Here is a 16,315-nt window from a genome sequence, read left to right as displayed (position 1 = left end):
CCAAAACCAGACATTATACTTTCATATGCGGAAGATGACTTATCTATGTATTTCTATATTTAAATGTATCTATTTTCCCTTATTTCACCTTTTTGCCTTGTTTTCCTTTTTCTGACAGAACACATAGAATTACACAGATAATTGTTCACTACCACACAGGCTTTACAAGAATATTACAGTTGCTATCACACAAGCTTTACGCAACCTCTGTGATCTATTACTAAAAAGAAATGCTTCTTAACCCTTGTATGTTGAAAAAATCACATTGATTATGTTGCGGGTCAAAATGACCTGCACTGTCTAAATCCACTCAGAACTGTCAAAAAACTGGTTAAAAACAGCAACTTTATGTTCCATTAGATTAACATTTAAAAAACAGACATACAATACAATTTGAAACTCCAGAACTAATTCTAAGAACTATTTAGTTGTGTTTGTGAAGAAGGAAAACCTTTTTCTTTTTAACTTGCCCCATTTTCTGAGATTTTCAATGTTGTCCAAATGATGGACATAATGTAACTGTGCTTTCTGCAGATGTAATTCTTGCATTTCACACAAAAGGTGCTTGTTTTACTGTCCTTTTGGGAGGGACAGTTCTGGTATCTATTCCATTTCTTTACGCCTGTATCCATTGGATCCATTGCAGATTGGTTGGATGGCACAAACTTGACCTTTTCAATGACAGCTGCAGCTGCTAGGGACCGAGCTGGCCTGGCTCGCCTCTGGATTTTGGGAGTGACAAGGCTTTTGCCCAGTTCTTCCAGGAAAAGCCGGTGTCGATACAATTTGCCAGCATTCCATTGCTGGTTGATTTTAGTCCACAGGACATAGGCATTGTAAGCAGACGCATCCACAATGTTATGGAAAATCACCAAGGGTCAACGAGCTGTTTTACGCTGGCAGCTGTATGTCGCTGTGACTAGATTGTCAGCTCCTCCTTTGGTGGAGTTGGAGTCCAGGATCATTTGTAGCTTCTTGTCTTCTCTTGTGCTCAGAGATGCATCTGTGTGCATTGTGCTCATGACAAGAACATTCTTGTTTCTCTTTGGGCAGTATGAAACTACTGTTGCTTTCTCAGTGAAAACAAATATTGAGGAATGCAGAGATCTTCCCTGCCTCTTCAGAATTTCACTGGGAAATTTTGGCTTATTTCTTCTGCTTATTCCCAACATAGTCAGCTTTTTCTTCTGAAGTTCATCTCCAAGGCGGTAGAATGTAAAGAAGTTGTCACAAGTGATGTTATGACCTAGCAGCCCTTCACTCATCTCCATCACCACACGTATCCCGATTTTTCTCAGATGCTCCTCCAGGTAGTTTCCAGTGTACACTTGCATATTCCATGCATAGCTAGATTTTGCATCACAGGCTGCCAATATTTTGATGCCGTACTTGGACGGCTTGCTGGGCATATACTGTCGCAAGGGACAGAGACCCCTGAATGGAACAAGGCGCTCATCTAGAGTAACATGGGGGCCATGCTTGTACAACAAGGGTAGAATTTGGACCCATTTATCCAATACATCTCTGATTGCAGCTAGTTTGTCTCTTTCACGTCGACCAGCTCTGGTGTCGCAGTTGTCAAAATCGGATCACACGAGATATCATGTAAAATGTCTCCAGAGACAATCTCGAAAGATTTTTTTTTTCTTTGGGTCTGAATGAGGCAATCAAAAAATAAATAATTAGGCAATCAAAACCTCAAAAGTTCATAAAAGAGACATGTTGAATTTGGATCTGAACAGCTTCCTACCCACATTAAAGTGTCCGGGTCAAAATGACCCGCAACATCATCTTTGTGTACAAAGTCTGCACAGACATTCCAGGACACATCAAAGTGTCCATATTTTACACACCAGTTCATGACCCCAGATGAGGAAAAGTCACAAACTTCATAAAGAAAAAGAAATGATAACTAGTACTTTGGTCAACAAGAAAACTGAAATGGGTCAAATTGACCCTTAACATAATATGAAGGTTAAAGCTGTTCTCCCTTATTGCTGGAATGGAGCATCTGCTGTCCACCACCTGTCCCTGACATCAGGCGGGATCCAGGCCTCCGTTTGTTCCTGGGCCGGCAGTACCCTTCAGTTTGGACTCAGGTAATGATCAGCAGAATGTCCATCCCATCCTCGTCACCAAGATGTAATAGACGGTTTCCCACTTCTTTAGATAAGTGAAATGCTTCTTTCCTGTTTGAAGCAGGTCAAAGGCTGTGATGTCCCACATCATATATTCATGGAGTTAGGAGCAACAACACAACTCTGCTCCACACTAACCACACAAGTCGAGCGTCCACATCAGAGTGGTCATTATTCTCCTACTTCTACCGGAGGCAGGATCACAGTCTGTGCATCCTGCCCATTCTTTTTCTCTTTCTTTGCTGTTAGTGCTGAAGTTCTAATTAGGAAAACACAAACACTCAGGGTGGACAGGATGGATGACTTGGTGCAAGAGTGAACACATTTTCTTCATCATCAACACAAACCTGACACCAACCTAAATGATTGGCAGTAATGAAAGAACCATCCAAATGTTTCTCTTAAGTCCAAGTATCAATGGTGCAGAGTGTGTGTGATGGTGAACAGAGGGAACTTTGATTTCAGCAGCTGATCTTCAGTCAGCAGAGTTTCTGTCCACAGGAGACACTCTCACACCTACACACTGCACAGAGAAAATGAGGAACCAGGACAGAACCAGAACCCAAACCCAGGATACAGAGGTTCAGTGAATGTGGTGTTGAAGGTGTGGAGGTGGATCAGTTTGTCAGAGGAGACACTGTAGAAGGACAGAGAGCCAGCAGGACAGTCCACATACACAGCTACTCTGTGAGAGACAGAGGACGAGGAGATGGATGTTTGTTTGTTATTGTGGATGATATAGTAAAAACCACGATCACAGCAGATCAGACTCCAGGACTGATCGTTCCTTCCAAACACACAGTCATAACTGTCTCCTTTCCTTCTGATTCTTCTGTAACTCACTGATATATAAACTGTTTCTCTCCACTCGACCTCCCAGTAACAGCGACCAGTCAGAACATTTCTACACAGCAGCTGAGGCCAGAAGTCAAATCTGTCTGGATGATCAGGATATGACTGATCCTCCTCCACACGTGTCACCTTCCTGTTGTTGTCAGACAGTTGTAGTTTTCTGTTTACTGTGTTTTGGTCCAGTTCCAGTTCACAGGCATCTGATGGAGAGAACAAGACACAAACAGCTGCAGTTTATCATCTGTTGATTTATCAGCAACTTTACTGACAATGACTGAAAGTAAATCATTCCAACTTCCATTTCATCTTCAACTGTGAAGAATGTTTGACTCCATTTCAAGTGAAATTCAACAATCCAGTTAGAACAACAATCCACTTGAGCATTTTATGAAATGGATCAATGAAATCCACATCATACACACATTAGACACAAGTCAACTCTGGAACACCTGTGTTTTTTTCCACTTGAAGTCTATTTTTCTCCTCCTGGTGTTTAGTGAAGCTTCATGTGTTTTAAAGCTGTTGCAAACTTTTTCCTGGTGTCTGTATTAGTGTTGTCAATAGTATTGATTTATCAATACATGTGTATACTGAATATTTGAAAAAGTTTCAATATCCACACACTGGTATATGTTGTATATATGTTTGGAATTTGTGGCCGAGCTGCCGTGTTGGATTGTACAGGTACCTAATAAAGTGGCCAGTGAGTGTCCATGTTCTCCAGTATCAATAAGCTGGTAGCAGCTGCACTCCCCCTCCTCTCTCTGACAGCCCTGCCCCCTCTCTTTCACTGTCTGAATAAAACTAATCTGTGGTGGGAAGCAACTTGACCTTGACACTGTGTTACAAGACGAGCTGAAGGTGCTGCGGATGTCAGCAGCCATTGACACATGGACATAAGCCAAGAATGTCTGTCCTGCAGTAAAGTGGAGACTAGTTGAATTGAAAAAATCCCATTTGGATCTAAAATAAAGAGAATCTCTGAGCTTTGAAGAAATTGCTGCACATTAGAATTTGAAATACAAAACTTCTTCAAGCAATTTATGCATTGTTTAATTAAGGTGGTGCAGCACGGTGGTTGAGCGGTTACCACTGCCACAAGAAGGTCCCCGGTTCAAATCCCCTGCCAGCTGCAGCCTTTCAGTGTGGAGTCTGCATGTTCTCCCCTGCTTGTGTGGGTTTCCTCCAGTTTCCTCCCACAGTCAAACACATGCATGTTAGGTTCATTGGTTTTTCAAAATGAATCACACATGTAGAGAATCAATCCTTGTTGATGTCAAACAAATAGATTGTGTGTGACTAAGCCAGGTTCACTACATGAAGGCTCCAGTCGCTTTAATCTAGACCCTCTTCAGATCTCTACACTGGCTTCCTGTAGCTGCATCAGGTTCAAAGCTCTGTCTCTTGCCTACAGCTCCTGTTTACCTAAACTCCCTCATTCAGGTCCACAATCTCTCCCGTCCACTGTGCTCTGCCAGTGAACAACGTCTGGTTTCCCACAGAAGACACCAAGCAAAACTCTTCAGCTCAGTGATCCCACGATGGTGGAACGAGCTTCCAAACTCTGCACGTTTAGAAAACTCACTCCCAATATTCAAAAAACTGCTGAAAACAGAACTTTTCCACATCTTCCTATGCACTTAAATCTATTTTTTAGGAAAAAGTTATTTGTGCTTTCATGAAAGATAAACACTTCTTCTGATTTTTGCTGACTTGTACCTTTGGATAAAAGCGTCTGAATTACTAATTGTAAATGTCCCTGAAATGAATGTGTCCTAAGCAGTAAAGCTGTATTTCCAACTTCAATCATTTCCAGCAACCACAACAACTGTTACTATAAGGAGGAAGCTCCCGTTAACCACTGGCTCCATCACTATCTGTAGCTTCAGGTCTATGCAGGTGCTGGTGAAGAGGCAGCAGGGGAAACATTGGGATGAAGGTAGTGAATAGCTGGATGAATTCCTTCACCTCAGCCTAAACACAAACCTGTTCTGATGAACTTTAGGCACTTTTGAATAGACCACTTTCATTTGAGGGCTCACCTGTATTCTTGTACTGTTCCAGGGCAACAATAAGCACTGAGTCACAGACACTTACTGCTCAAAAGTCATATTACACGTTAGTTCCAACTGTTCATTAACTTACAATATTACCTCCTAAGACAATATCATTACTTTGAAGTTACTTTTGTGTTACTTTCACAAAACATCGGCTCTAAGATTCAAAGTAAAAAACCTCAATTAGTAAAACACTGATATATCACCTACAAATCACATATTTCTAATGCTCTTCATGACAGGTCAGCGCCAGTGCTCTCACACAGACGACCCAAACATTCATGTGTCCTCCTCACAGAGCCTGAAGTCTTCAGTCTTTGACTGAATCAACTTGGTCTGAATGTGGCTAATGAGGATTCTGTCCGCATGCTCTCCACCACATACTCTGCTACAAGCCACCTTAGCTCTGATTTATTAAACACACTGAGAAGAAAGTGAGGGGTCCTTGAACACAACTTCCATTGGTCAAACCTGTGAAGTACTAGTTACCGAGCAGCACCTGAAGGTAACAAAACTCTTGTATAAAGACACAGTGACAGTCAAAAGACCCAGAAGAAACAAAGTTCACTTTCTGTTGGCTCCACTGTTAATAAAATATATTTCTTAGTTTTGTTGGATCACTGTGTTCACTTTGTTGTGTTTGTGGATTTGAAATTGATTGATTGAATTCTAACATCTTTCCAGCCACACTGACAAAAAACAGAAATTCATCTTTGTTCTTCAGTCAAGAAAGCTTCAAATCTAGTGGAACATGTGCAGCTGTTCTCAGTTCTCAGGAATCAAACTTAAAACACACTCACACTTCCTCAGACCAGGTTTCAGTCTCTGTGGTCCACCATGATCCACCCTGGAGGAAGAGACAAAGTCAGAATCAGCTTCATCCACCTTCACTCATCTTCACCATTAAACATGAACCAGAGTTCCTCAGTTAGTCAGAGACACAGAGAATCAGTGTGAGAGCTGCTGTTGTCTGTCCACCTGTCCATACCTGAGAGTGTCCAGTCTCCAGTGTGGAGCCTTCAGTCCAGCAGACAGCAGCTTCACTCCTGAGTCTCCTGGATGATTGTAGCTCAGGTCCAGCTCTCTCAGATGGGAGGGGTTGGAGCTCAGAGCTGAGGCCAGAGAAGCACAACCTTCCTCTGTGATCAGACAACCTGACAGACTAAACACACACACACACACACACACACACACACACACACACACACACACACACACACACAGACTTTATTCATTTGCTGGAGACATAACCATAAACTAAATTAAGGCTATAAAATGTCATCATTCAAATTCATGCTCCACCTTTTTTACCAACTAAACAGCCAACTGTAGAAACTAGAATTAAGGTGGGTCATGGAACCAAGTCAGGTTGTGGACCTGCTCTTTGCCTTTGCAAGGATACTGGAGAGGTCAGAGGAGTTTGCTACACAAGTGAAAACATATTTTCCTGCTTATGATCTGCAGAATCTCATGTGTGTTATAGTAACTAATGTCCATCATTTGTTCCTTTCATTTCTGGCAATAATACAATGACATTGGAGCCTTGTAGTTAGTCCGAAGTAAACGCTCTCCATTAGTTCATCTGTGTCCACTTCAATTATTGATATTTTATTGGTTGTGGGGATTATTCTCTTCAGACCAAACATGTTGGAGTCCAACTGAATATAGTTGAGCAATTTTACTTTATAAACACGTCAAGTTTCTGTGGTTAGAACAAAAACATTACCCAGCTGACAATCTGCTGTCAGCAAACCTCTTCATCACGATAGCTTGTCAAATGACTGTTTACAAAAATCAGAATCCTGACCTGAGAGTTTCCAGTCTGCAGTGATGTTGCTTCAGTCCAGCAGACAACAGCTTCACTCCTGAATCCTGCAGGTCATTGTTACTCAAGTCCAGTTCTCTCAGACTAGAGGACTGGGAGCTGAGAACTGAGGACAGAGCTTCACAGTTTCTCTCTGAGAGGTTACAGCCACTTAGTCTGAATTATATTTTTAGTTAGTTAAAACAAAGTTCAGATAAAGAAACACTAAAACAATTTATTGGATACATTTTAAAAAAAGTAGCTTTAATCTTACCTCAGAGTTTCCAGTCTGTGGTGTTGGTTCAGTCCATCACACAGCAGGTTCACTCCTGAATCCTGCAGGTCATTGTTACTCAGGTCCAGTTCTCTCAGACTAGAGGACTGGGAGCTGAGAACTGAGGACAGAGCTTCACAGCTTCTCTCTGAGAGGTTACAGCCACTCAGTCTAAAAATAATCCAGTAAAACCAAAGAAACCAGTTACAAACATTAGTTTTCTGTCATGCCAACAACAATCCACTTAATCTGAAATAGTCTATGTGCACATACAGAGCTTTGTTGGAGGCTTTGACCACTGGCAGCAGCCTCAGAAGAGCCTCCTCTGAAGCAGAGTATTTCTTCAGGTCAAACACGTCCAGATCTTTTTCTGATGACAGTAAGATGAAGACCAGAGCTGACCACTGAGCAGGAGACAGTTCATCTGTGGAGAGACTTCCTGATCTCAGGGACTGTTGGATCTCCTCCACTAGAGAACCATCATTCAGTTCATTCAGACAGTGGAACAGGTTGATGCTTTTCTCTGCAGACAGATTCTCACTGATCTTCTCCTTGATGTACTGGACTGTTTCCTGATTGGTCTGTAACCCACTTCCTGTCTGGGTCAGCAGGCCTCTTAGGAGAGTCTGATTGTTCTGCAGTGAAAGACCAAGGAGGAAGCGGAGGAACATGTCCAGGTGTCCATTTGGACTCTGTAAGGCCTCGTCCACAGCAGTCTGGTAGAGAAGTTTTAGATCAGGTCTAAACAGTTTAGACAAAAGAGATGTTGATTGTTGTTCTGACAGCAGATTGACTCCAGAGTTGATGAATGTCAGATGGACATGAAGAGCAGCCAGAAACTCCTGAACACTCAGATGGACGAAGCAGAACACCTTGTCCTGGTACAGTCCTCTCTCCTCTTTAAAGATCTGTGTGAACACTCCTGAGTACACTGAGGCTGCTCTGATATCGATGTCACACTCTGTCAGGTCTGATTCATAGAAGATCAGGTTTCCTTTTTGCAGCTGCTCAAAAGCCAGTTTTCCCAGAGACTCAATCATCTTCCTGCTCTCTGGACTCCAGTGTGGATCTGTCTCAGCTCCTCCATCATACTTGATGTTCTTCAGTTTGGACTGAACCACCAGAAAGTGGATGTACATCTCCGTCAGGGTCTTGGGCAGCTCTCCTCCCTCTCTGGTTCTCAACACATCCTCCAGAACTGTAGCAGTGATCCAGCAGAAGACTGGGATGTGGCACATGATGTGGAGGCTTCGTGATGTCTTGATGTGGGAGATGATTCTGCTGGCCTGCTCCTCATCTCTGAATCTCTTCCTGAAGTACTCCTCCTTCTGTGGGTCAGTGAACCCTCTGACCTCTGTCACCATGTCAACACACTCAGGAGGGATCTGATTGGCTGGTGCAGGTCGTGTGGTTATCCAGAGGCGAGCAGAGGGAAGCAGGTTCCCCCTGATGAGGTTTGTCAGCAGCACATCCACTGAGGTGGACTCTGTAACATCAGTCAGGATCTCATTGTTGTGGAAGTCCAGAGGAAGTCGACACTCATCCAGACCGTCAAAGATGAACACAACCTGGAACTCTTCAAACCTGCTTATTCTTGCTTCTTTGGTTTCAGGAAAGAAGTGATGAACAAGTTCCACCAAGCTGAACTTTTTCTCTTTCAGCACATTCAGCTCTCTGAAAGTCAATGGAAATGTGAACTGTATGTCCTGGTTGGCTTTGTCTTCAGCCCAGTCCAGAGTGAACTTCTGTGTTAAGACTGTTTTCCCAATGCCAGCCACTCCCTTTGTCATCACTCTTCTGATTGGTTCATCTCTTCCAGGTGAGGCTTTAAAGATGTCTTCTTGTCTGATGGTTGTTTCTGGTCTGTCTGGTTTCCTGGATGCTGTTTCAATCTGTCTGACCTCATGTTCATCATTGACCTCTCCAGTCCCTCCCTCTGTGATGTAGAGCTCTGTGTAGATCTGATTCAGAAGGGTTGGGTTTCCTGCTTTAGCGATCCCCTCAAACACACACTGGAACTTATTCTTCAGGTTAGACTTGAGTTTACGTCGACACACTGCAGCATGAAATCCTGAATGAACAAAGAAGAAATGAAATCAGTGAGTGGATCCTTCAGAAAATCAGAGAATCTAAACATTTAAGTGTCTGTAGAGTTTTTCTTCCTCCATCAGTTTTATCATCAGTGGAGGACAAACAGCCTCTGATCTGATACAGATGTGTGCAGCATATTTACAGCAGAGTTTGGAAATGGAAACCTCTCTCCTGCTGTTTCCATTTCCTCTTTCCATCATGTTAAATCTGTTCAAATCCTCTTACTGCTCTGCAGACAGTCAGCCAGCTCCTCCTGCTTCATTCTCCTCAGGAAGTTCACTGTGATCTTCACAAATGACTCTCTGCTGCTCCTCCTCTGCTCTTCATCCTCCTCATCCTCCCTCTGACTCTCTGAAAATTCTGGGTAATCTGGTCTCAGGACCCTCTGGATCTCCTTCAGCTGGTTCTTCACAAAAGTGACAATGTTGTCCTCCAGCAGCTGGAACAGAATGAGAAGTGGACATTTCATTTAAACTGGTAGAAGACAACATGTGATTCATCTGTGAGTCTGAAGACCTGCTGGTCTGAACACAGCAGCATGGACTCTGTTAGGACCTGAATGGTTGTTGAACATTCAGTCTGGGTTTTATGTAGTTCATAGTCAAAGTGTGATTGGACATGTACAGACCATAAATATGGAGTCCAGGTCTGGTTGATGCTGCTGGGCAAACTGATCACTGTGAACCTCTGAGCTCTGCTGCTCAACTCTGGGGAGAAAATAGAAATGACTGGATGGATGAGTAAACAAGTGAAATGGAATTTTTTCATGTGAACCAATGCGAAACACTGAAAATTGCAGTACAGTGGCTGAATGTGGACAGACTGTTGATTCATTACATTTTAAAGTTACTATGATGGTAAATGTTTAATTTGCTTGATATACAACAGGTTCTGTGCACTAGTTGTTTCAGTGTGTGCAAATCTACCAAAAGTTGGAAATCTAGACATGTGTGTGATTGTATTGTCTGATGATATTGTGGTTAATGAAGGTTCAGCTGCACAGCAGCAGTTATACTAAATAACAGACACAGTTAACAGCAAGACTCTGCTGCTGTGTGCAGCCAGTGGGCAAACAGACCACAGACACAATGCAGCTCAATGACAGAAAAACAAAGGGTTTTTTGATTGGACAGAAAGTAAGGATCATAACAAACTCTGCAGTGTCCTCACACTGCTCCACCTGGTGGCTCAAAACAGCATTGCAACCTGGTTTGGGGGCAGTAACAATGCAGGTCTGAGCTCATTACGTCATTGCAGCCAAAAATCTGGATGGAATATATCACTCATCTGGACAAGTTGTCATGAGTTGAGTATTAGGACCCAAGTAAGGAGACGGCAAGAGGAGGTTTTAATGTTAAGGGGTTTTATTGTTGGGACTAAGGTGGTGAAAACAAGTGAAAATCGCTCCACAAGGACGACAGGAAACCACACACAGAAAAAGCAACAGACTAAACCAAAACTGTAAATCAGAACAGAGGGAAGATAACTAAATTGAACTGTGCTGGGAAGTCAGGGAAACAGGACACATACATAAATACATAGATGGGAAATGTTGGAGAAAATATACTAAACCAAAGTGGATGTTCAAAACGATCTAGAGAAGGAAATAACTAACCAAAAAGGTGCAATCAGAATCTGGACTAGACAAAAACTAAAGGGCTAAATTATATATTCAAGACACTTTTGGCTTTGTTCCCCTGAGAGCTGCTCTTACAAAAAGAAAATGGCAGAGAGCTTCTCATGTTTTGTAACATTTATTCAGATAGTTTATTTCAACCCAAAAAAACTTGTAAAGGTTTTCCTACTGCAGCTGTGAGGGGCTGCACGAGGACTGGGCCTGGGCTTTGGAATGTGGGAGGGGTCTACACCAGCACCCACTGCTTTTTGAGAAGAGTGAGAACAATACGTGCTTTCACATCAGAGTCTCCAAAAGTCTCTGTGATCGTTGGTATCGAATGCAGCACTAAGATCTAACAGAACAAGTATAGAGACTAGTCCATTATCTGAGGCCATGAGAAGATTGTTGGTGACTTTTACCAGTGCTGTTTCTGTACTATGATGAACTCTAAATCCTGACTGAAAGTCTTCATACAAATTATTCCTGAACATGTGGTCACATCATTGTTTTGCAACTACAGGGAGATTAGATATTGGTCTGTAACTGGCTGAAACACCTGGGTCAAGACAGGGTTTTTTAAGTAGTGGTTTAATTACAGCTACCTTATAGGCCTGTGGTACATAGCCTGTTTCTAAAGATAGATTGATGATATCTAATACAAACGTATCTATTAAGGGTAAAGCTTCCTTGAGCAGCTTAGTTGGAATAGGGTCTAGCAGACAGGTTGTTGGTTTAGATGAGGTAATAATTGGGTAAAAGAAAAATGTAGCTTTCATTAAGCTTTTGGTGAGTGGTGTGTTGGAGACCCCTGCACTAGTGCTAAGGTAAATGCACAGGGAGGAACAAACAAACAAAGTGTTAAACTGAGGCTGACGGACAGGGACAAGTAAATAATCAAACCTCAAACCAAAAATAGGGTAAACAGAGTCCAAAGACAGAAGTTCAGCAAAACAGGGAAGTTAAGAGTCCAAACAGGAAGCCAAATGTCCAGGAGCATGAGAGCATGAGGAGCATAAAAAGACCAACTGGCAGGGAAGAAGTTAAAATCATAGAGCTGATGATGAGCAGTGACATAACCGAAAAGGCTAAAGACAGGAAGTAGGGCTGTTGGGCTACAAAATAAAAGCTGGAAACAGGAAGTGAAGCTGGGGAAACAGGAAAAAACTAAAGTCAGGGACCATGATCTTTTCCATTTTACGTTTTCACTTCATTATACTGACATAATTATATTATTTGTATTCAAATTGACATTGTTTGTGTCAAAAATAACATTATTATCTATATCTATGACTGTTGGTCTGTATATGTTTGTGCTCTATAAAACTCTTTTTTCAGCTGGACACATTCTTGCATTCCTGCAAAAATCACGAGGCCTGTAGAGCAGAGAAACAAGAGGTGCAAAAGCAGCGATTCACTCATTGAAAAGAAACACAACTACTAAAACCCGTTGTGTCTGATTAGGGTCTTAGACAAACCACTGACATGGACACTGCTGCTCAGTCAGTTATTCAGCAACTCATTACCAGCTCAGTGGTGTAGCTTTACTTGGTGCTCTCCATTTGGCTGTGCCAGTACGCTGGTTATGCAGTAGTGAGGAAAGGTCTTTGAAACGAGTGCAGGTGGCAGGTGACCACTGATGAGAAGCTTCCTTGTTGATCATAACTTTCCTTTTGAGTTACATTAATATTATTTGTAGGAAATAGTCCCAAAGATCACAAAGATGTGATTCTATTGGCAATTGATTCCATCCTGATTTTAGTTCATGAAAGTGAATTAGATGCTCTGCACTTATATAGAGCTTCTCTATCTACTGGGACCCAAAGCACTTTACACTGCTGCTTATTCACCCATTCACACTCATAATCACACACTGATGGGGGAGCTGCTATGCAGCTGACCTGAACTCACCAGGAGCAACTAAGTGTCAAGGACACTTCAACATGTGACAGGAGGAGCTGGGAATCAAACCAACAACCCTGGGATTGTTGGACAACTGCTCTACCTCCTGTGCCACAGTCGCCCTTAGCTCAGCAGAAGATTTCTATTTCATTATCTTATATGTCACAGGTTATGTTTATGATATTTTGCTTGCATGTCTCTCAGATTTCCTGTGTTCTTGTATTGACTTTGACTTGGACTCAGGTTGGCAAAAGCAGCATGTGCTGTTTCATGTGCTGCTTTATTTAACAAAATGTAACAAAAACTATGAAGCTCGGGACCAAGAGAAGTCTTCTAATCTTAGAGTCGTGAGTCTGACAATAACTAAAACATTTCTTACCTTCCATGAGCAGGTTGTTCATCTTTAAAGTTAATCCCACGATCATTAGACTTATCACTCCTCACAGAGACCCAGCTGGGTTCAGCAGAGTCTGGTCTCTGCTTCTTCATCCTGATTCAAACAAACAAGAGACAAATGAAAAGTAGTTTGAAGCTGAAAGCAGATGAATTGTGAGCAGACTGTCAGCAGCTGAAATGTTAGAAGCAGATAGAAAGTCAGTAAGAAGACAGTGGATGAGGAACGTTCTCCTGTTCATCAACGTGGAATCTGATGAAAGATGCTGTCTCATCTTAGTTGCTTAGTTGACTAATCAGTGGTTGGCTCTTTGTTAACTAAGACAGTTAGTAGTTGATGATTAGTTCTTCTAAGCTGTTATTGAGGAGCTGAGTGGCAGATGTGACAGTGAGTGGGAATAATGATGGTGGACTGATTTGACATGGACAAGAGTCATGGACAGTTAGAGATCCTCATCTCACCTCTGGTCTTTGGTCTGGCTCTCATGTCCCCCACACAGAGTGGTTTTAGAGGGAGGGACTCCCTCCTCTCTGTCCTCACACTGATTCATAGCAGAGTCCACACCTGCTGGGAGCTGAGCTCAGTCTTTACAGCAACAACACTGACAATGTTCCCTTGAAGCAGCTGTGAGTTTCCAATGTTCAGTTTCTGGTTCTACCAACCTGTCCAGTGTTTTCTTTGTTACTTCTTGTCTCTGTCTCTGTCTCCCCAGCTGGATGAAGCAGACAGCCACCAACCTGATCCTGGTTGTGTCAGAGGTTTCTTCTCTAAAGTCTTGACTTTACTGTGTAAAGGGCCTTGAGATGATTGTGGTTGTGATTTGAAGCTGTATAAATAAAGTAGAGTTGAATCATGTACATTAATAGAACAAACTTCACTCATTGATCATGTAGCAGACCTACATTATCTTAGTAAATGAGCTGGAATCTGCTCATTTCCTCAGCTGTCACCTGATGAGGACTAAAGGCTAATAAACAGATAAAATTCAATTCAATTCAATTCAACTTTATTTATATAGCGCCAATTCACAACAAAGTCATCTCAGGGCACTTTACAGAATAAAGTCAAGATTATAAAGATATATAAAGAGAACCCAACAATTCCCCCTGGAGCAAGCCATAGGCAACAGTGGAGAGGAAAAACTCCCTTTAACGGAAGATAAAACAGTGTTTTCTATTTCTGACCTCTGGAACCTCACAGTCTGTTATCAGTGGTCAAGGTTTAAACATTTGAATGTGTTTATTTAATTCAAAAATATTCAGTTGAGACCACATGCAGCCACTGACACAGATCCAAATAAAACCTGGTCTTCAAACAGTCACTGATCTTAAAGATCTTCTTGTTAAAACAGACACATCTGCCTCTAATCCATCCTCTGATCCCCTCAGGAAAACGAAGATCTAACTGAGCTCTGTGTGCTTTTCCTCACAAGGACAAAACCTTCAACCCCCATCAGCACGTCCTCTTGTAAATGTCTCCCTCTAGTGCTGAAACTTAGAACCTACATCAAGAACTAGTAGTTAACAGACTGATTATTGTCACTGATTTCATCTGTGCTGTTCTCGTGATCCATGTAGAGCTACAGCAAATAACACACTCAGCACTGTTTTCACATTAAAAGCCTGATTATTAACATTAGTTATATTGATGATACTGACCAGGAATCAGCTCCATGAATGAAAAACCCTCAGTAATGTTGGATGTGGACAGTCTTTTCCCCTCCTCCCCATAACATTTCAGCCTCTGGGACAGTCCACACATGGACTGTGCTAAAGAGCTTTCAGTCAAACCAAGTATGTCTCAGTGTTGGAAGATGGTTGTGTTTTGGATAAAATGCAGCTCAGCCAGTTTGATCCAAGCTGTCCGACCAGTTCTGACACTCTGAGCTCAGATTACAATCAAACTGCTGTTGGTTCTACCTGAGAACCACTGACAGTAAAACCTGCAAATCCTTCTCAATCCACTCTCCTTTAACTCAGAGAGAAACTCTGAAGAATCAAAATGTGAAGGATTCAACAGATCTTAGGAAACAGAGCATCATCATCCAGAAACATTTCTACTGTGCAGTCAAACAGTGATATAACACAATGTGATCCCAGTGATCCTGTTCATCACACATTTACACATTTCTCTGGTAGGATTCTCACCTGCTGAACTCACTTCAGGTCCACTTCCAGACACTTTCCACCTTCATGTGTAGAGAAGAAGCTGCTCATTGTCCCTCCTCAGTCCTGGTGTCTGTGAGAATTTGATCTGAGGACGCCATCACATCCTCATAACTTCAGAGTACAAGTCTAAAAAAACACCCAGGTGACGTCAAAACCAGTGGAACCTGTTTCAGAAATCCAGTGTCAGATGATGGAGTTCTACTACCTGTCCACTAGATGGTGCTGACTGACCAGAGAAACTCCAGGACAGTAACATCCTCAGGAAATGGAAAATGGTGGAGATCCACCACTGATGCTGCTCTACAAACACACTTGAACTGGACCTGAATGATGTAGGAGTCTGTGTCTGTGATGGAAAATCAAGTTTGAATAAATTATTAAATTTAGAAGGTTATAAAAATAATGTGTGATGTATGATGTTTAGAATTTCTTACGATGGAGACTTAAAACTCAGATAATAAAACCCTAAAAGACATTGTGAGTGTTCAAAGATTCAAGATTCAAAGTGTTTATTGTCATATTCACAGATAGAACGCATGTTTCCCTGTACAATGAAATTCTTACTTTGCCGTCCACACTAAATGTCACACAGTAAGTAAAATGAGAGTTGACAAAAAATAGAAATAAAATAAAATACAATTAAATAAAAATAAGAGCAAACAAAATAAGAGCAATAAGGCAATAAAGGTGAGGTAGTGCAGTTCTGAAAAAAATTAGTGTGCAAATACAAAATGTGATTCGTAAGCAGTTGTGTCCGTGTAACAGTTTTGTTATGTTATGTTATGTTATGTTCATGGTTGCAAACTCCTGTCAGCTGTTTAGGAGTCTGATGGCAGAGGGGAAGAAAGAGTTCTTCAGCCTTGAGGTTCTACATTTCCTACTTCTGTACCTCCGTCCTGAGGGTAGAAGTGTGAACAGTCCATGCTGGGGGTGGGAGGGGTCTTTGAGGATGGAAGCAGCTCTCCTGTGGACTCTGTGGTGGTAGATGCTCTGCAGAGAGGGCAGTGGAGTCCTGGTGAT

The 16,315-nt window shown here is 42.0% G+C and overlaps 1 protein-coding gene and 1 pseudogene across 1 annotated transcript; both read right to left on the bottom strand.

Annotated features, from left to right (window-relative positions):
• Positions 1-10: 10 nt before the first annotated feature.
• On the bottom strand, positions 11-2,310 carry LOC137102240 (piggyBac transposable element-derived protein 4-like; annotated as a pseudogene).
• Positions 1,539-15,408, bottom strand: LOC137100117 (NLR family CARD domain-containing protein 3-like). The gene is made up of 9 exons (XM_067477747.1): positions 15,275-15,408; positions 13,589-13,953; positions 9,845-9,923; positions 9,442-9,655; positions 7,399-9,196; positions 6,855-7,028; positions 6,036-6,209; positions 5,848-5,894; positions 1,539-3,190 (listed from the first exon to the last, which is right to left on the bottom strand). The coding sequence occupies exons 2-9, from the start codon at positions 13,675-13,677 to the stop codon at positions 2,655-2,657; spliced, it is 3,111 nt and encodes a 1,036-aa protein (XP_067333848.1). The 5' UTR covers positions 13,678-13,953; positions 15,275-15,408; the 3' UTR covers positions 1,539-2,654.
• Between the last annotated feature and the right edge of the window lie 907 nt (positions 15,409-16,315).

Source organism: Channa argus, chromosome 1 (genome assembly GCF_033026475.1).
Source record: "Channa argus isolate prfri chromosome 1, Channa argus male v1.0, whole genome shotgun sequence".
NCBI lineage: Eukaryota > Metazoa > Chordata > Actinopteri > Anabantiformes > Channidae > Channa > Channa argus.
This window is presented reverse-complemented; position numbering and strand designations above follow the sequence as displayed.